Source organism: Pipra filicauda, unplaced genomic scaffold (assembly GCF_003945595.2).
Source record: "Pipra filicauda isolate LSUMZ 115617 unplaced genomic scaffold, ASM394559v2 scaffold23_size5868930_pilon, whole genome shotgun sequence".
In the NCBI taxonomy this organism is placed as follows: Eukaryota; Metazoa; Chordata; class Aves; order Passeriformes; family Pipridae; genus Pipra; species Pipra filicauda.
In genome coordinates, this window is record NW_024104354.1 from 2,613,579 (window position 1) to 2,641,530 (window position 27,952).

At 40.0% G+C, this 27,952-nt stretch overlaps 1 protein-coding gene across 2 annotated transcripts in view; it reads right to left on the reverse strand.

Annotated features, from left to right (window-relative positions):
- ENPP1 (ectonucleotide pyrophosphatase/phosphodiesterase 1) overlaps positions 1-20,202 on the reverse strand; it is a 54,676-nt gene extending 34,474 nt beyond the window's left edge. The window contains exons 1-3 of one of the 2 annotated variants that reach the window (XM_027746617.2): positions 19,812-20,202; positions 3,682-3,754; positions 1,960-2,076 (exon numbers count right to left, since the gene is read on the reverse strand). In XM_027746617.2, coding sequence (XP_027602418.2) covers positions 1,960-2,076; positions 3,682-3,754; positions 19,812-19,997 — 376 coding nt within the window. In that variant the 5' untranslated portion in view covers positions 19,998-20,202. Of the gene's footprint in view, positions 1-1,959; positions 2,077-3,681; positions 3,755-7,352; positions 9,031-19,811 lie in introns of those variants that run through there. The other variant, XM_027746618.2, reaches the window with a different exon arrangement.
- Positions 20,203-27,952: the final 7,750 nt, after the last annotated feature.

A 27,952-nucleotide genomic window follows, 5' to 3' on the forward strand; every position in this document is an offset into this window, starting at 1 on the left:
ATGACTTACACAATGTTGTAAGTGCAGAACTAATAAACCAAGTGTAAAGTTAGGTCTCAAATGTCTACTCACTGAAAAACAGCCTTGAGTTCTCATTCATGCATAGTGTTGCAAACTTTGGCACTTTGGAAAATAGAAACACCCTGTCTGAGTTCAAGAAGCATTTGGACAATGCTTTCAGGCACATAGCGTGATTCTTGGAGTGTCCTGTGCAAGGCCAGGAGTTGGACTCGATGATCCTGAAGGGTCCCTTCCAATTCAGCATATTTTATGATACTATGATTTTGTTATCAGTTGTAAACACAAGTAGATCCTTTACGTTCAGTGAGGGTAAGCATGAATGAATTTACCAGTTGAGTGAATATTTACGTGAAGCTCTTAACAGAGACATGGAAGCCAAATCTAAATGTTTGAACAGAGGACACTCAATGTTTTTTCATACATTTTCATACATGACTAGCAATTAGAAATCCCTAAAAGCACTGTCAGATGTTAATCTCACTTTCAGGATACTGAACTTAAGTAACTCCACTAATATCAATAGATCTTTACTTCTTTGAGAGAGGGAGAAGAATCTATTATGGTTCTAGTTACATGATACTACTGGGAAATAAGAATTTGATTCTCCACTGATGTTAAGGTTAATTTAAAAAAAAAAAAAAAACAACATAAACCAATTCATTCCCATTCTTAGAGCTAAGACAGACTCTCCAGTTTGTTTTTAAAGAATTTTTTTAACGGACGGAAAATGATGTAATTAGATAGCAGAGTAAACTCTATGCAACTATATATACATACAAATATATATACATATATCTCAACTATATATGCAACTTTATATATATAAACAAAAAGCTTTAGGCAAATGAGATGACCTTTCAATAGCAGTCAGTTGAAGCAGGGATTTGTGCCTAGTTTAATCATTTGGTTTTCAAAGTATACATTGGAATTCTAAATTTATCACTGTTGTCTCACCCAGAAATTAATGAAATACACGTAAAGAGGAGCAAGAAGAAAAATAGTTACCTGAAAAGAATGTTGCATTTGAAGCATCAAGGCAAAATCAAAGTAGAGAAAACAGTCAAGTTTTGCCCTTAGTGTTCTACCTGCACTAACAACTTCCCCTGTAAAATTTCTCTGAGATATTTTTCAAACCTTTGCCTATCTGACCTTTTCTTTCTGGCAAATCATGACAACTGCTACTCATTTTGCAATCCTTCTCCACTAGTGCAATCTGTTTTGTCATTCTGCCTTGATTCTTGCTCATGACCCTTGCTTCACACTCAAGCTGGGAAGTAACACGGCAAAGGGCCTGAATAGCTGGGTAAGGAGAGATGGCAGCTTTTACAGAGCTGCTCTGTCCTTTCCCTTTTTCACGCAGGCAATGACAGAAAAATACAATATGCGGAATGCACTTCTATTCTGGGCTCGCCTGAGAATGTAGGAGTTGTCCCTGATGTCAGGGACAATGCAGGTCACTGTTCTCTTACCACCAGACAAAGAACAAAAAGCTGGCTGAGATCTCGAGTTGCAGTTATTCCTCCTCTTTCCAAGGGGGAAGGCAGCAGCATAGTCTGTGGTAGCCTCTCTCCTCACAGGAGAGCTATGGGAAAGCCATTATAGTGGCTATGTCAGTTCCTATGTAGTCCAGCTGGCTGAAATACAAGCTTTGTTTCTGTAAAACAGCAGCTGTACAAAGCCCTGATGTTTCCACAGGAGTCCCCAGTAACCCCATCACCACTGTAACTCCACTCAGGAATGCAATGGAAGGAGCACAAAGAGAAGGAGATCACTGGCATCAAAACCACTCTGCTGTTCAGTAGCCCCTCCTTTGCATTCACAGTCCATCTGAAAGAAATCCTGACCATAGCAGTATTCACATATGCTGAGCTGTCTCTTGTCACAGAACAGGAGAGATTGCTCCCACAATCATGATATGGACTACCTTTTCATCCTTACCTGGTTGTATACATGTTTCCTGGTAATCTAAGCAGCAGTTTCCAAGCTTGACACAATCTTTATCACAACGGCAGCTTCCAAAGGTCCTTTCAAAGCAACGACCTTTGCAGGTTTTCACTGTAATATTGGATAATGTTAGATGTCAGCGGTTGAGCCCAAATCAGCCAACATGCAAAAGAAATTAATACGGTCAGTTTGTGAGATGACACAGTTGGTCATTCCAAACTTACAGGATGGCTGCAAAAACAGTGACAGCCAAAGGAAAGTCTTGACCCAACTGAATATTTTCTCTTACTGAACAAAAATGTTTTTCATCATATTGAACAAAGGGGTTTGTTCTGTTTTAGCAAGAACATGGTGTTTCATTACTGGCAGAAACAAGTGAAACAAAAGACTACAATTCCCATTGTGACTGTCCTTGCCTTTCTGTCTCACCGGAATATTTGGCTACAGTCATTCAGAATATGGAAGATCTGTTGAAGGACGTTTTCACTGTGGGTGCCCTAGGCAACGAAATGCTTCCGCAGAGAACACTAATCTTCCTTTTCATGTCTGACAGTTATAAATAATCAAACATTAATTAGAATCTAAACTGAATTGCCTATGCTTGCAACTCTCCCATGCCCATGCCCTGGGGAGGAGGAACTGAAGAAGCCTCACTTCTGCATCCCACTGTACCATGAAGGTGCTATCTCAAGACACAAAAAGGGCTGTTTCAAAGCAGATGCAAGAGATACAAACTTGAGTTGTATTGCTCACCAGTTTATTTTTTCTCCCGTTTTAATGTGAAAAAAAGACATAGCATTCTTCCACTAGACTAGAGTTGCTAGGGGTAGGGGAATTAAAAAAAGAAAAAAAAAAAAACAGACCAAAAACTTGTCATGTGAAGCATTAACAAAACTTAAGCAGTTGGTCAGTCTGTCTAATCCTGTGCAATCACCAGAAAGGAGTGAGGTAAATTCTTCATCATCTGGCTCCTCAAGAATCTTAAGGTGTGTGATATTAGGAAAAGGAGATACTAATCAGCCAATGCTACAGAGTTGTAGTAAAATGAGAAAAATACTATATATATTCTAGTGGAAAATTAATAATCTGAATTTTAGTTAAAAATCATTGTTCAACAGATCAACTTTGAAATTATTCTTGATAGTTGTTCACAAAGCGAAGCTTGATTTCTTAATTAAATAAAAAAAAAAATCTTTCGTAACCTTCTACCTGAAGAAACTTCACCATCAAAAAAACTCACATATTTTTCAGGACAGAAAATAGACAGAGGAATTCCACAAGGAATGTTTTCAAGCTACAATTCTAACCAGTAAAAAAAATAACTTTTTTTTCCCCCCCATAATTGTCTGGAAAAGATGAAAAACAAATGTTCCAGGACAACATGAAATACAAGTTGTTGGTTGGGGGTTTTTTTATGGTGAACTGAGAAAAGCCAGCCATGTGACGCCACCACAGTGACAGCTGGGATACGTGGAAGCTGCCAGATCAGACACCGAGTACCAGGATCAGTTTACTGCTCAAGTGAGTACACACAAGTGTTGAGTACACCTGAGGTTTATTTTCTGATATTTTCAGTACCCTCTAACTGATACTGCTTCAAGCAATGCATCCAATCCTCTTCTGCAGCAAGAAAGGGTGGCATTCTGGTAATACAAAAATTAATTTACAAAAAGAAAAAAAAAGCAAATATTAGTAAATAAAAGGCTTATTAGTTACCATCTTTTGAACAGCTAGGCTTCAGGCCAAATATACATCCTAGGATTGTTGTTAACATGCAGACACAGAGTACCTGTGGGACAGGAAGGAAAAGAAAGTAATCTTAAATTACCACTGAATGGTTTTGAAATCCCTCATTTTCTCTATAATGTTAGACAATTGTACACAAATTTATAAATGCAGATTAGGAGGCTGATTTCACTGTTTTCACCAGCAGTTTTCACTCCCACAAGTATTTGTTATTTGCCCTTAATTACTAGTGCGTGAACGTGAATATTGTCACAACTGGGCCTATGTATATAATTTCTTATCAAACCATTTAACACAGATATGATGATATAGTTCTTTCTCATTTCTTTCTTGATTTCTTTTATATTATGCTTTCATGTTGATATATTTCTTTCTATATTTCTTACACATATACCCATATTGAAAACTTTTCTTGCTCCACTCTTTCCTTTCTCCTTGTTTGTTTCTAACAAGGTAAAGCAAAGTTTTGCCATTAACCATAGATTACAAACAGAAGGCATGGTCCTTAAGTGACATCTATAAGAAAGGGAAACCTTTTCCCACTTCCCAGTATCCGGTTCATACTAGATGTGGGTCCACACCATGGTAAGCAACTGTGGCATGTCACATTAAGGCTGACCACAGTGTCTTGCACTGTCCACAAAATATGGCTGTGTTTATTTTGTATTCTGGATTCATTAAAGTTATCAAACAAGCACCATATTATCCTTGTCCAGCATTTCAGGGCAAGATTTAACACGTACTCAAATACAAAGATTTCTTTTAACCTCATTAAGTATTGTATTTGGTCCATAAACTCTTTAGAAAAAGTGTATTTACTATCAGTGCATATATAGTAATTAAAGAGAAGTCAACAATGCAGTAATGAGGGCTATTGCATTCAAGTGCAGAATGCATTAAGGTAGCTTGCCCGAAGTCATGAAACAGAAGGCACTATAATAATGCAGACTTTCTCATACAAAAGTATTTGCGGAGCTTTGGGTAGGGGAGAATGTACATGTCACTTCCTCCAGTCACTTTTTTCTGTGGAAAAATTGCTTTGAAGCAATACTTCAATAACTTTACTTGCATGTCTACATGAAGTCTCTCCCTTTTTTCCTTCTTTCCCACCAGTAAAAGCTGCTGAGTCAAGTCTCTTGAGTAGGATGCCTGAATCATGTTGTGATGTGGCAAAAATTAATTCCATTTTAAAATGCACTTAATTATTTATCAAGCTTAATTTTCTCAAAGACTGTGAGCACTTCAGTACCTAAAAACTATTTGTGTTGTTTTTAACAACTATACAGTTCACTGTGCAATTTTGTCCACTAAGAAGTTAATAAAGACAGTAAGAAAGCATGGAATATGCAGCATTGAAATTCAGATATTATTCTGGATTTCTGAACTACAAATTATCATTAAACAAATTATCAATATAAACAATATTACACATATAGCATTCATTAAAAAAAATGGAATGACAGACTGGACCTGATGAAGCTTTGGCCTAGGATTCTGAACCAGGCAAGTTTGGAACCTTATTCAACACCATGTATATCAGAGAAACAAACACTTTGAGTTCAAATCTGTCTTTGAACTGACAGGGAAAGAAGGAAAATCATGAAAGAATAAGGTGGAAAAAATCTAGCATTATCAGTGCAGCCGGATATGCAAAAACTTACAGAAAGATGCAAGTCTCCATTAACTCAGCTGTCAAGAACAAACACAACTGCAGAGTTCTGTACTTGTCTTTTTTTTTTTTTTTTAAATCAGCATACTAACACATGTGGTATCAATGACATTTTCTGTTAAGTCAATATCAACAACATTATCTTTAATGTAAATTGTTCTGGACCTTTGAAGTCTTCCGTACAAAACATCACCTAGATAAGAGCAGGTGCACAGGCAGGTATGTAACATGTCGAATGCAAGTTGTCAAAGCCCACCAAAATCAGAGTAGAGAGCAAAGCCTGTTATTGTCCTTTTAACTTCTATTACATATTATTACTGTTGTTGTTGTTATTCGGAAATTACAAATTGATTAATTTGTTTTTAAAAAGCCAAGTTGAGCACATTTTATTTCAGGGTAATGATATATTGCTTCTCTGCTCCCACCAGGACCTGGTACTATAATCAAGGGGTAGAATGTCCTCTGATGTGTAAGCACAGACGTGCTTTAAAACAAAAAAACCCCACAGCTACTCTGTCTGCAACAGCTTTATTCTCATATCTTCAAATAGCTGCATGACCTATGGGACTTAAGCACCTAAGGCATCCTTGAATGGTAAACACATTGCAGTGCCATTAAATGGACAATTAATATTCCGTTATGGAATTTCAGTGTAGTTAATGCAGGAATTGATTCATGATACCAAGTTAATGCAAAAATAAAATCTAAATAAAACCCATTCCAAAGTGATAGCATTAATACTTCTCAACATATAACTGGTAAAACCTCACAAAATTTCTCGCAAACAATTTCCGAGATTTTGGCATCAAATGTTACAAAATCAGTTTTGTGTTGTATTCCAGATTTTCAGTTTTACACTTCTATGAACATAATTCTAATAGGCCAAAACAAAAGGATTATGTTCACTGAGGCACATGAGTGCTGTTTTGGGTAGGAAATACTACAAAATGCAATACTAAATGCAATAATAAATGAAGATTTTGAAACTCTATTGACTCACTACATTAAAACCTTTGTTTTCTTAACATTAGTCCCAATAGCTTAAACTTTAGTCCTAAAGATATCTTACTGCAAAATACTAAAGCTTCCCCTTCTTTTTTCTTTCTTTCTTCAACGCTTAATGAGGAAGTTTTACGCAAATGGGAAGCTTAGAGGCAAAGCATTTGACAATGTTCTAGGACAGCCAACTCTAATCCAGTGGACTATACCATGCAATTGCAGCTTAGTGTTTAAGGCCTTGAATTGAAGCTTTATCTTGAGCCTGAATGACTTCGGTCACATGGATATTATCCACACAAATGACAAATGTTCTGCTGGAACAATGAGGAGCAGCTAACACTGGTCAACAGCAGCAGTAGTCCTAACTAGGTGCAGTAAGAGGCACCAGTAGTTGACCTACTGTCAGCTCTGCAGATGATGAGGAATATTCAAAACAATTGTAAAGGTTGCCTAGATACAGAAAAACATCTCAATGCTGCAGCCCAAACTAATTTACTTTACTTCTTTCTGTGTTGCAACATATCTCTGTTGCCTAGAGAATTGTGGATGTCCCATCCCTGGAAGTGCTCTAGGCCAAGTTGGACAGGGCTTTGAGCAAACTGGTCTAGTGGAAGGAGTCCCTGTCCACAGCAGAGGAGTTGGAACTAGATGATCTTTGAGGTCCCTTCAAACTCAAATCATTCTATGATTCTATATGGGACCTCACTGCAGAAGGTAGGTTACCAATATTACCTGAACTATTTTACATACAGGTAACTCAGGTTTGGGATGCTGCAGTCTGCTGCATAAAGATCACATATTTTTTCAAAACACAGAAAGAGAACTAGCTGCATGCGTTCTTGTTTACCAGAACTTTGTTTAGCATTCTGCTGCAAGCACCAAATTCAAATCTCTAGCTACTACCACATTGTCATCCTAACACCTGCCTTGAAGGTTTAATCTGTCTTTTTTAAACAAAAGGAGAAAATCTTACCTGTTCTTTCTCTCTCATCCATATTCTTCCACTCAAAAGAGAAAGCAAGAAAAAGGTGCAATTAAGAAGGAATATGGGAATCCAACATTAAGTAGGAAGGCAAATAAAATTAAAGAATCTGGCATTGCAATACACAAAAGTAGAAAATGAACATTTTATGATCTGTGTCTTGAGAGATTGCTAGGACAAAATGTCATATCCAGTTTTAATATAGTATCTGAGAAAAGGTTTTAAAACAACACAGTAACAACTGCAGAGAAGAACGTGTCCTTTTTTGTTTTAAAAATAATTTTTAGAAAGTTTGTTTTGGAATCACAACAACATTGTCATCTAGGGATAAATCTCTGTCCCATCACTGCTTCCTTTATGTGGGAGGAAGCAATAAAAGCTTTCCTTTGTAAACATTATAGTGGTTGGGAATAGGTGGTTGAGCATCTGGAAAACTGCAATCCTGAAAACATTTTAAAAGTCTTTTATTTTGAGCTGGGTAGATGGAAATATGATAACATGGTTAGAGAGGAGAATCATTTCCATCACTCGTCTCTAGAACTGCAGCTGAATAGAATTTCTCAGCAGTGATTTCAGAGGGCAAGTGGAAGGGCCAACAAGCACGCAGGCTGCATACACCACATCAACTGTACAGGTCTTAGTGACCTACCAAGAAACCTCTCACCAGCCTTAGCTACCCTTTCCTTTGATACTGTATTTTACTCTTCTTTACACAGTTAATACTACTGTCCCTTTCTCTTTGCTCTTCCTTAGCTGAGTCCATCTCCCCCACTCCCTTCTTCTATTCTGTATTTTCTCTGGCAAAGAATACATTGATACTTCTTTTAAGGAATATTCATTCTGAATTAAGTTTCTTTCTATGTTGATTTTTCTCACTCTGCCTGCCATGTACTCAGTTGCTTCCCATCTCCCTTTCTTCATCCTTGGTATTCCATGGCCAACAAAACTTGTCACTCCAAGATTTAAGACACATCCATTAAAAACTATACAATTATCAAAGAAACAATGCAAAGTAATGGTTTTCCAGTCTAATCTTCATGGTTGGCTCTCACAGTTGTGTCACATCTATCCATGAAAGGAGGATGTCTAGACTGGACCTGTAATGCCAGTAATTACAAAAACCCATGGAATTTTCCAAAACCACAGGGGGATCAGTGAAAGGTATACTATGTTTTCACTGTTTTGTGCCCCTAGAATAGATGACTAATGACCTGGACCTTAAAACTGAAATATCTTTGAGAAAGAATTTCAGCTTCAAAAGTGTAAAGAATGCAGTAACAAGTAATGAATTTCAAGCAAAAAAGGGTCATCTTCTGTCTCTAAAAGAACACTGTTAAAAATGCAGAAAGCATACTGTATAAAGAAAAAAAACCCCTTATCTACACTTGCCAGGGACAGTGGAACACTGGCTTGTAAAAATGATATTTAAACAAGCTCGGTTTCATTCAAAAGCTGCAGATACTTAATGAAGTTCACCAAACCGAAAGAAGGTGAATACTTTACTCAACCAGCACTACTACATACTTAAGTAAATCACCTAAAAAAAAGTTACCAGCACTGAACCAAGTGGACCACCTCCTCACCTCCTTCTTGCACCACGCATATTTCTTTCCACATTTGTAAATATTTTTATGATCTTCAAAGACTTGTTTCTGTTTATCCACATTCCACACCTAGAGGCCTGCAGGAGGAGAACCACTGAGACTCTGAGGTCCTGGCTGTCCTAAAACACTAAAAGTGACTAAACTATCCTGAAGTCAGTGGATAAAAAAGCTGGAGCTTACACCCAAAACCTTTTCAGAGCTAAAAAGGTTTATTCTAAAAATATATAGCCATTATTGTTTTCCCTCTCAAAGCAGAACACAGAAGGTCTACTCTCATTCTTTCTACTTAATGTTTTCAAGACTATTATTATATATTACTGCAACCTAAGGTCATTCAAAGGACAAGAGTGTTTTAAAGGTAGATCAAGCCACTGTAAGATATTATAAAAAGCCTTCACCGAGCTTACCAAAGAGTGACAACTCTTCATTCAGCAGAGAATTATCAGCAGAAGACATCACATACTATAGTTCTCTAAATACCTTCCAACACTATTCAAGCATCTGGTTTGGGGCGGGATGGGGGAAGGGGAAGATACAAAAAGGTAGGACAGAGTTAGCATCTGTCAGCTGGAATCTAAAATATTTTTTTTACTTGGTGCTTGCTCAACTGTATGGGTACATATTCTCCTGAAAGTCATTAGCACATGAGCTGCTATCAAAGCACACACATTTTACCGTACCTGTTATGTTTTTCAGTGCACTTTACATCATGGGAGAATTTAGAAAGAAACTAAAGTGCAACTGCATGCTAGCCAAAAACAAGGGAAAATACAACTTCGAACTGAATTCCCAGAAACCAGAGAGCAGCTGACTCTGCTATTTAATCACCAGGCAGATTTTTGTAAAAACGCTAAGGATAAACAGGACTGAAAACTGATCTTACGAGAAAAAAGTAAATATTGCACTTTCAAATATGATTCGTTTATTCAGCACAGCAGAATAACACAGATCAAAGACCACCACGTGTCATCCAGATGTGATATGAACTGCGTATTGGCAACCAGATATGAATGCATGGTTGCATAGAAAGAGAAAAAACTGCCAGTAATTATGCCAACTAAAAACTGTTTTCCAAACAAACTGCACTTGATCCGTGAATAAAAGCAAAACTGAATATGAAAATATGGCCTTGAGCCATCTTCATGCCCTTCCTATTCCAAAAATCCCTTTTTAAGAATAAAGTTAAAGCTGCTTCAGTTTAGAGTACTGTCATGAGAGTTGTAACAAGAACAGTGTAAAAAGGGAGTTGCTTCTACTGGGTATGGATAATAATACCAAATATACCAAGTAAACCTATATTCAACTCCATTTTTCCAAGGCATATGCTGTTGTTACTGTTATAATGACAGCAACATTAACCTCCACATGAAGACACAGCGGCCTCAAAGAGCAAGCAAAGAAATTCTGTAAAACACTGTAAGAATATAAGGAGTGTCAAAAAATTGCACAACCACAAAGCAGTATGGGAAGAAGTTGAGACAAATTAGGTTTAATAGAATCATTTGGGTTGGAAAAAACCTTTAAGATCATCAAGTTTGACTGTTTCAGTTATTCACGATAGGTTTTTACTAAGCACACTGATATCAATCACAAACACATCTTCAGCCTTGAGTCCTTTGGCAATTTTCCCAAAATGAAGAGCAGGGCTGACAAAGAAGCCATTATTTACCTCTGCACCCTTTGAATACAGCCTCTCAAAAAACAAAAATTTTGATGCTTCACAACACAGAAACATATTTGAGCCAGAAGAGGATTCAAGAACTGGCCCACTTACCAGAGATAAACAGAACAATGAAACATGCATGGTCACGCTTGATTATTGACTTTTGTTGAAGCAGCTTATAACAACATTATAGTTTTTGTTATTCTATGAACAACAAACAAACAATCTTTAACACAAACTTGTACCCCAATACTACCACATATTAGAAAGAATTTATATACATAGATTTGCCTATATGCCATTGAACAGCAGAACTGGATCAAGGTTCATGCTCACCTGAGTTTCTTCAGAAATGCAAATATTTCATTATTTTTCTTAATAATTTCTAATACTGTCTCCAACATGAAAAACTCCTTATACCTTTCATGTTTTCAAAGCCTTTATTTTGCTCTGCTCCTTCTTTCAGCTGGAAGCAACAGAAACATAGCTTCCACAGCGAGTTGACTCAGAACAATTCACTCTGTGTAATTCTACTTATATTAGTGGAAGGATGCAAAGGAAAATTTTTGAAGAGCAGGAATTGAAAGAAAGCTTTGCATAATTCTTCTATCTTTGGTCTTGCTTGAAAACTAAGTTTTAGCACAGTAACTAAGTTGTTCTGAGTTTAAGTTAATAATTAAACCTAGAGAAATCCCATCCACTTGAATTAACATGTTCCTTATTATTTTAGTATCCAAGAGCCTTGTAGAAGTACATGGAAGTGTGTTCAGAACAAGAGCACACTCCCTTCTCCCAGAATTTTGGCTGCGTGTGCTTGGGGCCAGTTCTCCAATACTGGTTGAGCAATTGATAGAACTGTTTGGGAAATCCCAACCAGCCTTGAAGACAGTTCAACAAAAAGCTAGAGGAAGCCTCAGAAGAGTCATTCACCCTTGTTTTAGCCTGTTGCGCCTCTGTCCCTGTCTGAACTCTGTTACAGCCACACAGCAGTCAAGTCCATCCAGGCCAAGCATTCTATTGACCGTAATTCACAGGCCTTCCTTTCTTTACTTTGACCTATCTCATCACTATATACTCATCTGGCAATTTAGACTATTGGCTGAACCTGGTTAGCATCCTCAAACTTGCTGTGCTCACCTTGCTCACATACAGTGAGACTGCCCCTTTACAATGAGGCCACAACGTGTCTGCCTTGTTGTCACTACTGGATACAGTTTTTCCTTCTCTTCCAGTGTGACCTGCCCTCAATCTGATGCCTGACAGGTAGACGAAGATTATTACTGCAAAATTAAAGAATGGTAACAGAAACCCTAAGGCGTGAATTGAGTAAGAGCTCTGAATGTTGGAGCAGGAAGTCTGAGCATGACACCAATCACGACCCCAGTCACTCACTTGTTTTGCCTGAATGGACCAAAGGGCTGATCCTAGCACACTACAGGCTGACCTATCAGCAGGTATTCCACATTAAATTCCTAGGTACAACGTGGTTGTTTTCAGGCAGGCAAGCAGCCAACAGCATTGATAGAAGAACCAGTCACCCATCTGGGTGTACTTCAGCCTGTTGCAAGTTTTACACTCCAGCTGGAGTCCAGGCAGCCAAAGGCATTCACACACACACTGTACTCCAAGAGGAGGTTTACCTAACCTTCACACTGTTTAGTCTATGCAGAAAGCCATACCTAAACTTAAAGTGAGCTGAGGTGTGCTTAGCCAATTCACAATCACCCCTTTGACTGTGCACCCAAATTCAACATAGTTCGGCAATAAAATTTAAACTGAGTTCTGAGTAAAGGCATAAACAAAGGTGGTCTCTACTCTCCTTTGTGAAGATTTTTATAGAAGTGGAATTAGGGGAAGATGTGGGGGTTTTGTTGTTAGAATCACAGAATTGATTGGGCTGGAAAAGACCTCCGAGATCATCGAGTCCAACCCTTGGTCCAAATCCAGTCCATTTACTACATCATGGCACTCAGTGCCACATCCAATCTGCGTTTAAAAATCTCCAGGGATGGTGAATCCACCACCTCTCTGGGCAGCCCATTCCAATGCCTGATTACTCTCTCTGTAAAGAATTTTCTCCTGATATCCAACTTAAATTTCCCCTGGCGGAGCTTAAGCCCGTGCCCCCTTGTCCTATTGCTGAGTGCCTGAGAGAAGAGACCAACCCCCACCTGGCTAGAACTTCCCTTCAGGTAGTTATAGACGGCGATGAGGTCACCTCTGAGCCTCCTCTTCTCCAGGCTAAACAACCCCAGCTCCCTCAGCCTCTCCCCATAGGACTTATGCTCCAGTCCCTTCACCAGCCTTGTTGCTCTTCTCTGGACCCGCTCCAGCACCTCAATATCCTTTCTGAACTGAGGGGCCCAGAACTGAACACAATACTCAAGGTGTGGCCTCACCAACGCAGAGTACAGGGGAAGGATCACTTCCCTGGTCCTGCTGGCCACGCTATTTTTGATACAGGACAAGATCCCATTGGCCTTCTTGGCCACACTGTTGGCTCATGTTGAGCTTCCTGTCAATTAGTACCCCCAGGTCAATTAGTACCCCCAGGTTCAGTTGGGGTTGGTTTTTGTTTGGTTGGTTGGGTCTGCTGTTGTTTTAGTTTGGGGGTTTTTTTCTATACTTAAAAAAAAAAAAAAACAATCAGAAAGGCTCAGTTTTTGCAAGTGTTTCTTTGGACAAGATTTTTTACTTCATATCAGCTTCTATCATCTAGGATATGATACACCAAGTAGCTCTGTGAAGTAAATATAAATAAAGCAAGAACACAAATTAACCCTGGAACTCCTTCAGAGTTAAATGTCTAAATATTTCTTTATTTTTTACTGTCCAAGCAAGCAGCAGAGCAAGGTTATGATTTTTGTCTTCACTACCCAGAATGAAGGTACCCACTTGAAGAACAATAAAGAAATCGTGGGTTTACAGTTACCTTTGTATAATGAGAATTATTTACAAAGTCTTCCTTGAAAAATTCATTGACTGAAGAGAAACATTAAAAGTTACAATGATTTTAAAATTCGCCAAACCCCAAACTTTCTTGGTTTAAATTGAATAACAATATCTTTTTGTTTTATAGTTACAACTGCATTCTAATTAATGCATTTAAGCAATATTAGTAGCAAGTGCAATAAAAAAGGTTTTGTTAAATGTCAGTTTTTACTGTGTCTTCAGACTTAAAACCAAGTCACCACTGGAGCCAGAGAGCTGTAACATTGACAGAAGACAGCTGTAAGATACTCTTGTTTCCAAACATTGGAATACTTTCCTACAAAATTTTAAAATATTGGAGATTGGCCAAGAACTGTCTTAATATTTCTAAACTGAAAGCGCCTCAAAGTCTATTTAAAATATGGCCATCCTGTCACTGTCATTTTTTACTTCATATTTCACCAAAGGATGCTTGATGATAAAAAAATTAAGTCACCTAACAGTCAGTCACTTTAATACTACTTCTAAGATGTGTGGTGTTTCTTGGAACACACAAATCCCATTTAAGCTCAATCCAGCACTCTCATAGGAGTAAGTAAATTTCAGCAAGGACCACTTTTCCCTACTGAAAAAAAAAAAAAAAAACAAACAAGTCATGTAAAGTAAAACAATACAAAAAAGGCTGAAATTGAATGATTTGCAGAAAAAAAGGAAAAGACTGAACATGTCACCCAGGTCTCCCGAACTCAGATAACAATCAGTCCTTCAATCCAGTGCTTAAGAACTGACTGATACCCATAAAAGTACCCACACTAAAGTTGGCTGAAGTGAATAGCCGTGTTCCAAATCACAAGGTTTCGGCAAAAACACTTTCCTGTCACTCTTTCCCCTCCTCACATAAATTACATTAATTCCTTAGTCTGTATGATAAGCAAAAAAAGGAAAATCTGTGAGACTGGAACCAACTTTCTACACAGTCCTTCCACCAGAAAACAAGACCACAATGCAGCAATGGCAATAGTTCATGTAGTAATCGCACTCTTCTCAGGAGCCTGAACCTGAGAGCAGAACAGCCTTTTGAAGGGTCTGGGCCAATGCACTACTTCTCAACAAATCCAGGTAATTTCCCAACTGTTCTAATTGTTCTCCATCTTTCCTTCTCCAATAGTATGTGCGGAAGCGAAAGTAAGATAAACTTGTCAAGTATATCAAATAATACATACTTTGCATTTTTTTTTCCTGGAGAAAGAATAGAGAAATGCATTATTAAAAAAAAAAAAAAAAAAGTACTAACCTATACCAAAGTTTGGGCATCTTCAAACATATTTAGGAGAAAAACCATCCATATGAAAACAACCAAAGAGGCATGCAATCTTCCAGATACCTATGTAAGAAAAGGTTGTTTCCACATCATCTCTATGGAGGAATTAAAAACAAATCAAACAAACCTACAGCTGTCTACAAAGTCCTGGCACCCTGACCCATCTTTCCCTGCATGAGCAGAAAGTCAGCAGATATGGGTTATTTTAGAAGAAAGTGGTGAAAAACTTTCAGGACTCACACAGAATATCTTGACATCCAACAGATCTCTTTTCTATAGTTAAGACTCTCTCCTGACTGCAGCCATGGTAGATATCAACTGAGACAGCAGAAACTGTCTCATTTATGATAAATGAGGTTTATGATTCAGATCTTACACATTAGGCTTAACATAGCAACCAACAGACAACTGAAAACAGATTTACAGATTCATGAAGCAGATACTTCTTGAAACTCTGCTAAGGTACATGGAAAATACAGAGGTGATAAATGACAGCCAACATGGCTTCACTAAGGGCAAATCATGCTTGACGAATATGGTGGCCTTCTACCATGGGGTCACAGCGCTGGCAGATGAGGGAACAGTAACTTATATCGTCTACCAGGACTTGTGCAAAGCATTTGGCACTGTTCTACATGACGTCCTTGTCTCTAAACTGGAGAGACATGGATTTGACAGCAGGACCAGTCAGTGGATAAGGAATTGGCTGGATGGTCACGCTCATGAGTTATGCTCTGGGGTTTGATGTCCAAGTGGAGATCAGTGAGAAGTGGCCTTCTGCAGGGTCTGTATTGGGACTAGTGTTAACATCTTTGTCAGTGACATGGACAAGTGGGTCTGAGTGCACTCTCAGTAAGTTCGTCAAGGACACCATGCTGTGTGATGAGGTCAACACATTGAAGGGAAGGGATGCCATCCAGAGGGACCTGGACAGTCTTGAGAGGTAGGCCCATACAAAGGCCAACTGTGAGGTCCTGCACATGGGTCAGGACCATCCCAGAACCAGTACAGGCTGGGCAGAGACTAGATGAAGAGAAGCCCTGACAAGAAAGACTTGGGGGCATTAGTGGATGAGAAGCTCAAAGTGACCTGGCACCCTCAGCTAGTCTGCAGATGACATGTAGCTGAGTTGGTGCAGTTGACACAACAGAAGGAAGGGTTGCCATCCAAAGAGACCTGGACAAGCTCAAGAAGGGGGCTGATGAGAACCTAATGAAGTTCAACAAGTGCAAGTTGCTACACCTGGGTAAGGACAATCTCAGAGATGAGTACAGACTGGGAGAAGGACTCATTAAGAGCAGCCTGCAAATAAGGACTTGGGGGTTTTCATAGATGAAAAGCTGGACATGAGCCATCAACGTGCGCCTGCAGCCCAGAAGGCAAACCGCTGTATCAACAGAAACATGACCAGCAGGTCAAAGGAGGCAGTTCTGTCCCTCTACTCTAGTCTTGTGAGATCCCACCTGAAGCACTGCATGCAGTTCTGGGGTTCTCAACATAAGAAGGGCATTGACCTGCTGTAGCAGGTTCAGAGGAGAGCCACAAAAATAATCAGATAATTGGATCACCTCTTCTATGCAGACAGGTGGAGAGAGCTGGAGTTGTTCACTCTAGAGGAGAAAAGGCTCTTACAGCGGCCTTCCAGTACCTAAAGGGGCCTGCAAGAAAGATGCCTTTCTTACAAGGTCACATAGTGATAGAATGACTTTAAACTGAAAGAGGGCATGTTTAGATTAGATAGTAAGAAGAAATTCTTTACTGTGAGGATGGGAAGACAAACAGATTGTCCAGAGAAGTTGTGGATGCCCTATCCCTGACAGTGTTCAAGGCCAGGTTGGATGGGGCTTTGAGCAACCTAGTCTAGTAAAGGTGTCCCTGCCGCATAAAACACTAGCCTTAGGAAAAAAAGACTGGACTGCCTTAATGAGAAAAGTACAAAGAAAAAATTTACAGACTTACAAACTATTTTAAGTGTATTCCCGCAACATTTTTTAAAACTTCACAATTTATTATCTTTAAGCACTCTGAAATGCTTGAGTTACTCTTTAGAGTAACTATCTATGTCTCAGTTTGGACCTTACTTGAACTTTTTTTGGTAATTTTTTTTTCCTCAGGAACTCTCAAGCTGCAAAAACTCCTTAAAAATTTTTCTAACCACAGTGCTGGTTTAAATGAGCTTTCCAGTTCTGACAAAGGAAGTCTGTAACTGTAAAAAAGAAATGTTCTCTATGTTATTACTTTTCTTTCCTCTCAACATCTCAGCTGTTATACAGGCATGGAAAATTTTATTTTAATGGAATGAATGAATCAGACCAAAATGCAATGCCTGAAAGTTACTGGCAAGTGGGGATAAAAAGCCCTCAAACCTAAGCAAAGGCTACACTGCTCTTGGGCAGCAACATGCTGCTCAGTCACACAACAGCAGTGAGTGAGCCTGGAGAGACTACAGACAGCTCACTGGACTTTGATGGAAAAAGGTTTGAGCTCAAAAATCGGCAAGATAGTAAACGAAAAGGTGTGCTTCAGGTGCTTAGGGAAGCACCGTGGATTAGTAAATCCCTCCAGGCCTGTCCCACCATTCATGAAATCCTCCCTATGCAGCAGCAACAGAAGAGTGACCTGCATGGTATGAAATACTGCCACTGAACTTAAAGTTATGCCTGCCACAACAAACATTGCCAGAAGTGAGGGTGATTCTATACCACCTCCTTACCTACCTACACCCTCCCTCAACCAACGTCCATTCAGTTAACAACTAAGCACTGCCATGTAACACAGAGGCTTCTGGAGCAACCAACAAAACATACCCGTAGAGTGCAAAGGGGACTATAACCTTTTGCACATGGGAACTCTGCAGTTGCTCTGTAATAGGGTAGGAGTGGCTTACAGACAGATGCTGGGAACATTGAGGTGGTGTTCACAAATTGCACAGACATCTACAGGTGACAGGCACAAGTAAAGGTAGAGCAGAATGTAGGCCAGTCTGTGCTTTCCAGAAAAATGGAAAGAGTAATTCAAGTATTCCCTAATGAGCAAAAATACATTCATCAGTTTTTACAAAAATTTCAACATAAACTTACCTGAAACCAGATTTTTTTTATCTACCCAAATAAAGGAAGCAATGGTGCATACAACTAGGGTAAATGCAAGCAAAGTGGGTTTACCTACACCTAGACACTTTAATAGTTCCACGCTACTATGCAAAACTATAAACAGCAAGCAGATAAGGCTATTGACTTGTTTCTTACATTGGAATATCATCACTGTTTTCTAAATGCATTGGCTTGTGAGAAAGAACAAACTTGTATTTCCAACTCCTGTTTTCTGCTTTCTAACACATTTAGTTTAATATATTCCTGTCTTACTCAATCCAATATTCCCTGCAGAAGGTTTTCAACTTCTCTCTGGATAGTCTACATTATCTCAGTGTTTACAATCACCAAAAAAAAATACTGCATGGTCATTTACATTTACAAGTTCTAAATTATTTCTTATTAGATGACACTTTAATCATCATAGGATGAATCTTTTGCCAGTTCTCAGGCATTGGCTACAATGTGGAAAATAAGAACTTAATTCAGAAAAGTACCTGCAAACATTTTAACTTGTGCTCAACTCCAGTCTTTAAGTGGCTGTGTATCTCTAGTCATTTTGTTGTATTAGAGCCTAAAAAGCTCAGAGCAACAACATTATGTTTTGAATAGTATATCATTATTTTCCACTATTAGTATCTATTTCTAAGCCTGAAAAAAGCTGAGCTGTTTTTACCATCCAACCACAATGGCTTTTATGGCACAACCTTAACCTGCCCAGAAGACAACAAAGTAATGAAACAAGCTACAAACCACAAGCTTTATTAAAAACTCCTGCATAGAAACTACCATAGACTTTTACATGAATTCTCATATTTTTCTTATGACATTCTGAGTTATCACCCACTACATCAGGAAGTATGGTCAACATGTAATCACTATGATATGGGTGGATGGTTCATTTGAAACAGTAACCAGACTACAAAGCTATAGGTAAATCTGGAAAGGCACCTTGATCCTTATGCTTTAATGTATTGAAAGAGGACTACTTATGGGTGTATATATACATATATATTCATGGGTAATAAAGTCTGCTGCAGTTCCACTAAAGCTTCCTTCCAAGAACACTACAGTTCCTTCACCTTGATAATGATTTTAGCCTCATAATGATCAGTCTAGGCAGTCTGGAAGGTCTTATTTTCTCAGCTCTACAGGGAAGATAATTATAATACAGCAGCGTGGCTAAAACGGGAAAGTGACCTACCTGCTAACAAAGGCTTTGGCCATTGGGGCCTCCAAACAAGGGCCAGAAGTGTCTTCAAGCAGTATTTGGATACAAACTTTCAACCCATGGTACCTCAAATTCAGTGAAAGGCAAGTTTTTACACTTCCTCCATCCTTTAGGCTTTTCAACTCTTTTTAGTTTTTCTAGCCATGTTTTCCTATTTTAACCTGGTTTTGTCTTCCCTGGCGTCCCCCCTACAGTGAAAACCACGTGATGGAAGACAGGACAACCATTAACAGCACAAAAGAATTGGAAACATTCGAACGCTGAGTCAAAAGAGTAAAATATATCAAGTGAAGAGTTACGAATCCCTCTTTCAGGCAGGTCGCTGTATACGCAAGTGCCACGCTCCTGCCCGAGGCTTACTCCCGAAGCGGGAGGAAAGGAACCGTCCCGCAACGCTGCTGCCCGGGGCATCCCGAGGAGCCCGTGCTGCCGAAGGTGGTCTCCCTCTTCCGACACCGCCGGGAGGCTCTGAAGGCCCCGACATCTCCTGAAGCTCGGAGCGGGACGAAACACCTGTCCCAGCCGCGCCGCTCTTCACGCACCCACCGGCGTGGTCAGACCGGGCACCGCCGCCCGCCCGCCCGGCCCCGCGGCGCCCCGGCCCCTACCAGAGAGAGCACTTTGTAGGTGTTGGGGTCCTTGCTCTTGCCGCCCTGAGCTCTGTCCGGCTCCTCGGCCACCTCCATGGCCGGTAGCATGGGCACAGCCGCAGCCTGCAGCCCGCCGTCAGCCGCCGCGTTCCCGCCCAGGTGGTCTTCGTGGCTCTTTCCCACCTGCTGCCCGTTCCCCTGCATGGTCCCCGCAGCTCTACCCTCCGCCCGCCCGGACACGGCTATTAATAGCGGCTCGGTCCCGCCCCACCCCGCCTGGGAGCGCGGCCGTCGGCGGCCCCCGCTCCTCCGCCGGCCGCAGCGCAGAGGGAGCGGGATGCTCCCCTACTTCCTTCCCTGCCTTCCCGCCCCGCTCGGTCACTCCCGCTCTGCCTTTCCGCCCCCTCCCTGCAGGTGAGGGCGGGCCGCGGCCGCCCCTCCCTGCGGGCAGGGCAGGGCAAGGAGGTGGTGCGGGGCCGGAGGACATCACGCTGCTTCGAAATAGCGTCCGGGGGAGGGCGCTGGGCCGTGTTTACGAGGGAGCGCGGAGCAAGTTTCCGCTGCCCGACCCCCGGCGCGGGAAGCGGGTGGAGGCGGTGGCGGAGCTTTCCCCGCAGCCGCCCAGTGGTGGTGGCACAGGTGTGCGCGGGGGCGGACATGCCGCTCCCGGCGCTGCTCCCGATCCCGGTGCTACCGGAGGCACGCAGCCAGCCCCCGGTGCGCGTTTGCACCCAGAGCGCTGCCAGGTTCTGGTCCCCTTCGCAGGCTGACGGTGCTTTCCTCCCTGCAGTTATCGCCCTTTCCCGAGGAGGTTTTCCCCTCCCGTCCACAAGTGCCCGCGGGGCGCCCACGGAAATCCCCCAGGCAGGGCATCGGGCCAGCTGGGTGCCCGCACAACCGGGGCGCAGCTCGGCAGGCGGCTTCATCGCCCGCCCAGGGGACATTGCTTCTCCTTTGGGGTGACTTGGGCGTAACGCCCCCAGGCCGGGCCGTGCTCGGAGAGGCAGCGTTGTCGGGGTGAAATTCATGTTTGGGTGCCCTTCAAGCACCGCCTGGTTCCAGGGAGTTACTTCCCACTCACTCCCACTAAATTCAGCCCTACTTGTTTGGCAAGAGAAAGATGCACCACGGGCGTTTGTACCCATGCTGACTGCCCGTGGGGAACGACAGTTCACCCTACGTGTGTGGGTACTGACTGCAGGGGCTGGCTCCAGGGGTGGGTTATTTTTCCTTCCTCTAAAAAATATAGTAGTGTTCAGTAGCATCAAGACTTGCAAAGTATGCTTAAGCTTGAAATTGCTAAAAGTATCTCATTTTTCAATATACTATGTTATTATATACAGGTGTGTATATTGACATTAGGCTTTCTCTTTCACTTCTAGTGTGATGGTGGTTTTGATTGCCTAGGACTTGAGGAGTCTATGTGAGATTTAACTGTTAGTGTACTCAGAAGAGAGTGGCACTTGCATAGTTTCTGACAAAAATCTATATTTTCTCAATAATAGCTAAGTGAAATGAAAATTTCCTTTGGAAATTACTTTGATCCCTGTTACAGTATTGTTGCTCTGTTTTCTGTTTCAGTTGAGTTTCAAGACCAAGCTGTCACTACAACTTTCCTTTAAAAATAATTTCAAAGGTACAGCATTTACATAACTGCAGGTCTGGAGTGCTACTGCAGCTCACAGCATGTTGAAGATTACTGCTCAGCTGCCTCCATATGCCTGTTGACATCTTATGAGGTTCCATAGGTGCAGTCTTGAGAATTTCTACACTAATAGTTCACTTGGTTGCAGAGGAAAGAAAAACGCAACAGAAACTGTGAGAATTGAGCTCTTGAGTCTGTATTAAGAATCTCTTTTAGTCTGTCAGTGTGGCATTTCGAACAACTGTCCAACTAAGCAGTTGACTTATTATGTCTTCAAGGCCTTTGAAATATGAACTCTTAAAAATTGTAAATTGAATACTGATTGCTTGAGAATTTTAAAACTCTCATGAAAACTGAGATAGCTGAATTGTTTGGGTTTGGAGTTTTTTGGTGAATGGGGCTTTAAGAATTAGCACAAGTGAGAATAAGAGCCTCACTATTTTTTTCTTCATAAAAATGAAAAGATACTGTAATCACATGGTTTTAAGTTAAAATATTAAAAATATAAATTCTTTATAAAAATAAAAAAAAATACCTTCCCCTTCCAAAAAAAAAAAAAAGTCTGATAAAATTAGAAGTTTAGAGGTGTTTTTATACACCTTTATAACGAAAACTTCATTTTTCATTTTCATGTTTTTGTATGTAGAAAGATATTTTCTGATTAATTTTAAGACTAAGTCAAATGTAAATCTTCCTTGTCCCATGTATCTCATCCACTCAAAAATTTGAATAGTATAGGTTGCATACTGATGATCCAATGGAAGTTATGTATAACTACATTGCAGACAAATATGTATGGGTTTTTTCCATAGAAAGGAAGCATAGTCTGCAGCTGGAGCTAACTTCTGAGTTGTTCTTTCATCAAGTTACTCTTTTGTGTACAAATGTTCATGAGACACCCTCAATTTTATAATTTCTTTCTATGACAGTACAAACAGTTAAGGTGCTTCAGGATTATAATAATTAACCAGCATGGAAAATAATTAACCTACTGGTGAGAAGTAAGCTCATTTCAACTGACTGACAGGGTGTCAAAGTGCTTTAGACAAGAAGAGAATGGAAAACTAAAAAGGAATAATTGATGCTGAATATATCAGATCAATCTGAAGAAATCTGTTGAATCCTGGGGGAAGAGACAAAACATTTCCAATGTTAAACCTTCAGAAATCCACAGCTGCTTTGGGGTGAAGTTGTTAAATAGTAATCCAATACCATTTGAAGAAATCCGTGACAAAAGACATCATTGTGCAATGAATTAACTGCAGGGAGTACTGAGGTTGCAAATCCAAATTCCAAAGAATTGGCTGTGGCCATTTCAACAGAGACCGAGGAAGCTTTTGAGGAAGCCAGGGCTGCTGCCAGCACAACTGCCAGTTTCAGCTGTGACTGAATCAAGCTGCCTAACCAAATGTCAAAGGAGAACAGAAGTAACACCAGCTTCATGTTTCCAGGTCTTATCTGTAAAGGGAGTCATAAGTGATTATCAATTTTAATTTGCTGTTCAGTTGTTAGTGGCTACAGTGAAGACAAATGAATGTAAATGAGGTAGTAGGAGAAAAAGGTAAACATAGGAAATTTTCCACGCTGCTGCATGTCAGAGCTTGTAATGCTTTCTACTTGCATTTTTTACCTCGACAAAATCTCCACCAAATATCTGTTTCTTCTGGAGCAAATACCAAGTACTCTCATCTGGCCCCAGTTTGTGAAGTGGCTATGGCCCAAATGGGAACTATGGGCTAGTGACAGGGCTTGTAAATTGCACCAGGTTGCATGAGGGGACTATCCACTCACTCCAGACGGAGTGGGGAGACCTTTGCTGCTGTCACAGCAGAGGCACAGACTGAGCTTGTAGGCAGAGGAGCACCATCCTGCGAGGTTGCCTGTGATAATTCCAGGCTGGCTGAGTCTTGACCCTTAAACTGCAATATTAACCTTCTCCCAGTAGTTGTGGGAACTATTTCATGTTGCATTATCTGTAATCCTCAGTAAAATTTCTGTAGCCATAAAAAAGACAAGGAGCCCCAGAAAAGCCTGAAGCTGCTTCTTAAAGACCATTGCTGCCTAGTGTTAACACTGGACTCTTTACCTACTTGAAGCTCTGTTTCTCAGCTCCTGCTATGAGGACTTCTCTGGCATTGTTGCATAAGATCTGCATTGTAAACTACTCTAAAAATCACTGACAAACTCGTAGTTATCTTAGTTTCTGAAATATCCTTATGGGGAGTTCTATTTAACACTCAAAGTATGTCTCAAACTTTAAAAAATGCAAGGAATCCTTAGTGAAAGAAACAAATGAAGCTGGAGGTATATCTCAAAACTGTTATATTATATCTGGGAGTAATGCCTAAGATGAAGTCAGAAATCCCGTGGCATTTATGGCCATATTAAACTGTGTGGACTGAACTGTGTTTTTCAGATTTGCATCTATAAAACCAGCATCAAGGGATGATACACAACTGAGCAAAGATCCAAGATACAAGGGCAAGTTAGAGTTTCAACACACATTTTGCAAGTGTCAGGTTCTGAACTTTCCATGACGATGTCTTTTTGTGAGGAAAAACTACTTTGTGCTTTATAACTACTTGTTTCAGAATCTGTTTATTTTGCTCCTCAACATACCCCTTTTAATAAGTATGCAAAGAAAATTGTTTTTGCAAGGAATTACCCATTTTTTAGGCTGTTTTACTGGTCTCCAAAAGAAAAAAAAAGTAGGGGTAACAAACCTATCACCTAATATTTTTCCTGTCATTGAAAAATGACATACTTGTGCCTGCTTTCAGTCTTAGTTTGGCATATATTATTACAAGTTTAATAACTGTTAACCTAACAGTTGTTAGATTGCTGGCAACAGTACAAGCAAAATATGAAAAGTCTTTTAGCAACAGGAAATAATTGCTTGACAGTGATTGCCTGTCTCCCTAGCTTATATTAAAATGCCTTTATTTGATTTTCAAAAAAATGCCTATGCACCTTTGAACTTTAAATCCTGACATGATAACATATTAGTAGTATTTGTTGGGACGCACATTATAACATGTTTGGATACTTTAATGCTACCCAAGCAGAAATTCATTATGCTGTTATCAGTGTAATCTCTCTAGCAAACACAATTTTAATAGCTGTGCTGGTTTAAAGGTAAACCAGCGGGGGAAATGAACCCAATTCAAAAGAGAGATTATAAATCAGAATAACAATTTAATAAAATAATACAGTAAGTATGATTATACAGACAAACAATTGGTTTTAACCCACAAAACCCAAATGTATAACCCAGCACCCTGGGGCATGAACAGAGTGGTGTTCCTTGGGTCCCCTGAGTCCAAAGTAAAAAGAGAGGGGAAAAACCTGTTGGTGAGAGTGCTGTTGCAGTCTGGTCAAGAGTGGTGGTTGCAGTCTGGTTGAGGGTGGTGGTTGCGGTCCAGTAGAGAGTGGTGGTCTGCAGCCTTCCTCTGGATCCCATGAGTGGTTAAAAAAGTCCCAAGACCCCAAGATTATATATCTTCCAGTTCAGGCAGGAATGCCCAGTACCTCCCTCAGGGCGTGGAGTTCAAATATGGGTGTGAGGAGCATCCTCTTATCTTGCAGGCCTCTTAACACCCAGTTTATAGCCTGAGGAGTCAGGCCTGCCCTGGGCAGATGGTGTAAATAGTCTATTGATAACAGTTTCTGGGAAATGGCATGAAAGGCTATTAGAATACATAGGTTTGAGTTACACCCATACAGTGATGAACTGGTCCCAGCTCTTCTAACTAGGACAATAGTTAATCTGCCGACCATTTCTGAGAGGTCTGCATAAGCAAGACTATTATCAGGAAGAATACTTTTGTACATGTTGGAAGAATTGTACGGTCTTCACCAACAAAAAAAACAAGAGTGGGAAAATACTGTATTTGAGTAACTACTCCAGTGGTTTCTTGGAGACTTGAAAGGTAAATTCCATGGTGCCTGTAGTGAGATTAAAAGCAGTATTTATCAATCTGAGGGGAGTCCAGAAAAAAGCAATAGTATAGGTACTGTAACATACACTGCAGCTAGATGGTGATTTAAAGAAGATAAAACATTCTTTCACAAGTTAAATGTGTTATGATTTAAACTAGATATTCCCTTACATCTCATTGATTTTTGACAACTCAAAGTAAACAAGATTAGACAAAAAACAGCATGGGGGAAAAAAGGTTTTCAAAATAGGTAGTGAGTTAAGGGCAGAGATTTGAAAAAAATGCATAAGGAATGTAGGAATGCACATACTGCAGCTCCATACAAATTTATATTCCTAAATCATATAAACAGTTTTGAAATCCACTTTTATTTCACCCCTAGAAGTACAACAACTGCTGTATTAAATTAGGATAAACAGCAGTCAGAGGTCTGCATCTAGAAGATTTTTGAGCCAAAGGGAAGGTCTCCTGCTAAGTACCGTTTGAGATAATTTTTCATCCTGTCTAACCACTTTTTGAGCACATGCACACTTTTAGGATCTACTTTATTGTGCAGTAGAAAATTTTGCATTTTAATGTTTGGTGCCTGAAGAAATACCTCTTTAAATTTTAGTACTTTTTGTCCTCATGTAAAATATGTAAGTCAATGTAATTTGAGGAAGTCCTATGTCCTGTTTAGTAGCATTAGCATGTCTCCTTTCCAACAGCTACAGGCATTGACGTTCACCACTTTTTTACTTGATTTGGAAACAAACGCATGGAATACCAAGTTTGTATTTCACTGCTGAAACAACACCTATTTCAAATGAACATACTAAAACGTCATCAAGACAAGATTCTGGAAGAAATCTTTACTTTAGAAAAGTACCTGGAATGATGCTTTAGGTTGGGCTGCACTGAATTATCAAGGAAAAAAAAGTTTGTGATTTTCACAATGCAAGTTGTTTCTTCCGGTGTTTCAACGAACAACAAATGATCCAGGAACTTGTTTCACATTTAAGGAAACATCTGGTATTGTAAAATATGAAATTACTCCATAAAATGCACACAATATTAGAATACTGTGTTCAGGGATAATGAGAGAAGAAACATGTGTTCTTTTCAGGAAAACAAACAAACAAACAAACAAAAGACCTAATGAAGGTATAAGACAGGATTTTAACATTATTAACATTATTATTAACATTAATATTCAAGTATAACATTAATGTTATACTTGACAAGTATAATGTTAAGGCCCGCTGGAAAACTCAAGAGATAAAACTCAAAGATCTCCAGGAGTGAGGGAGGAAGGGACAGATGGAGAGCAGCACCTGGAAGGAAGGAGAGGGGAATTTTTATCTTTGTTTTTTAATGGTACAGATGCTGTTTCTCATTCATCTGAATTTTAATGCCCTGTATGCAAGCATTGTAAGTTTAAGAGGTGATCTGATTAAATAGAACAAAACACCTAATGAAAACATTTTGTTGTTTGAATCAAATTGCCCCTCCACAGAAAGGACATCCATAAAGCCTTCAAGTAATTTGAGTAGTTTGTGGTATTTCTGTGCTTCAGAGTAAAGACAACAATAAATACTTCATGTTTCTGAAATCTTGACTATCACAGCCTTCACTGGACATCTGGTTTTGTAATCCTGAGAGGTCTCTGCATGAGCACTTTTGAAAGCTTGAACACTGTTTAAGAAGAACATCTGTCTATAAATTTTAAATCAACCATGAATTTTAGAGCTAATAATAGCTAAGTGAGCTGACTAGAATCATGTTTTCTCGGGGAGACTAACTTTTCCAGTGGAAACTACCATCTAAATTAGAGTCTTACATGTTGTCACTGTTAGAAGTAAATGCCTGTCCTTGCACTGCCATGTCAGCCTATGCCTGAGTTCTTTGCTGGCACACATCTCTTGCTCATCTGTTCTGCTTCTGTTCTTTTTCTGACTTGATGCACATAAATAAAAAAATCACCAAGCAGGGGAACACGGTCTCCTGGTAGGAAATGTTCACACTCTCATCTCCAAACAGTCTGAGTGAGTGTGGCCAGCACTTGAGCTCATCAGTCCTTGCTCAAAGCTGGAGTCTTCAACTCTGCCTTGTCATCTAGCTAACCTGTGCTGTTTCCTCTCAGACTCTCACAACAGAAAACTACCCAGAGAAATTCTGGGACATTATTGTAGTATTATTCTTTTGGGCTCCATTACTTGCCTCCTCTGCATTTATGAAAATAGATATTTAGAAATATTTATAAAAATACAAGAGGATGCACAATTGCTTCTAGCAAAGCTGTTCCAGAGTGATAAAATTAAGCCATTTTCTGGGATGTGGCCCAGGCAAGAAGCCCACCAAGAAAGGGAAACAATGCACGCTTCAATAAATATATTTGGAGGACCAGTATGAAGTCTCTAGCAGGGTGCCTACTGCTGAATCCCTGCTATTGTATGGCCTGGGCATATTATGCCTGACCTGGGCATCATCAAAAGACTGTCTAGAGAGTCACCAGAGCTAGATGCAAGGAAGAACAGCTGTTTCTGACTGTGGAGCACACCAGGAAGTACATTCTTCCAAGTTTGAAGCAAGGTCTA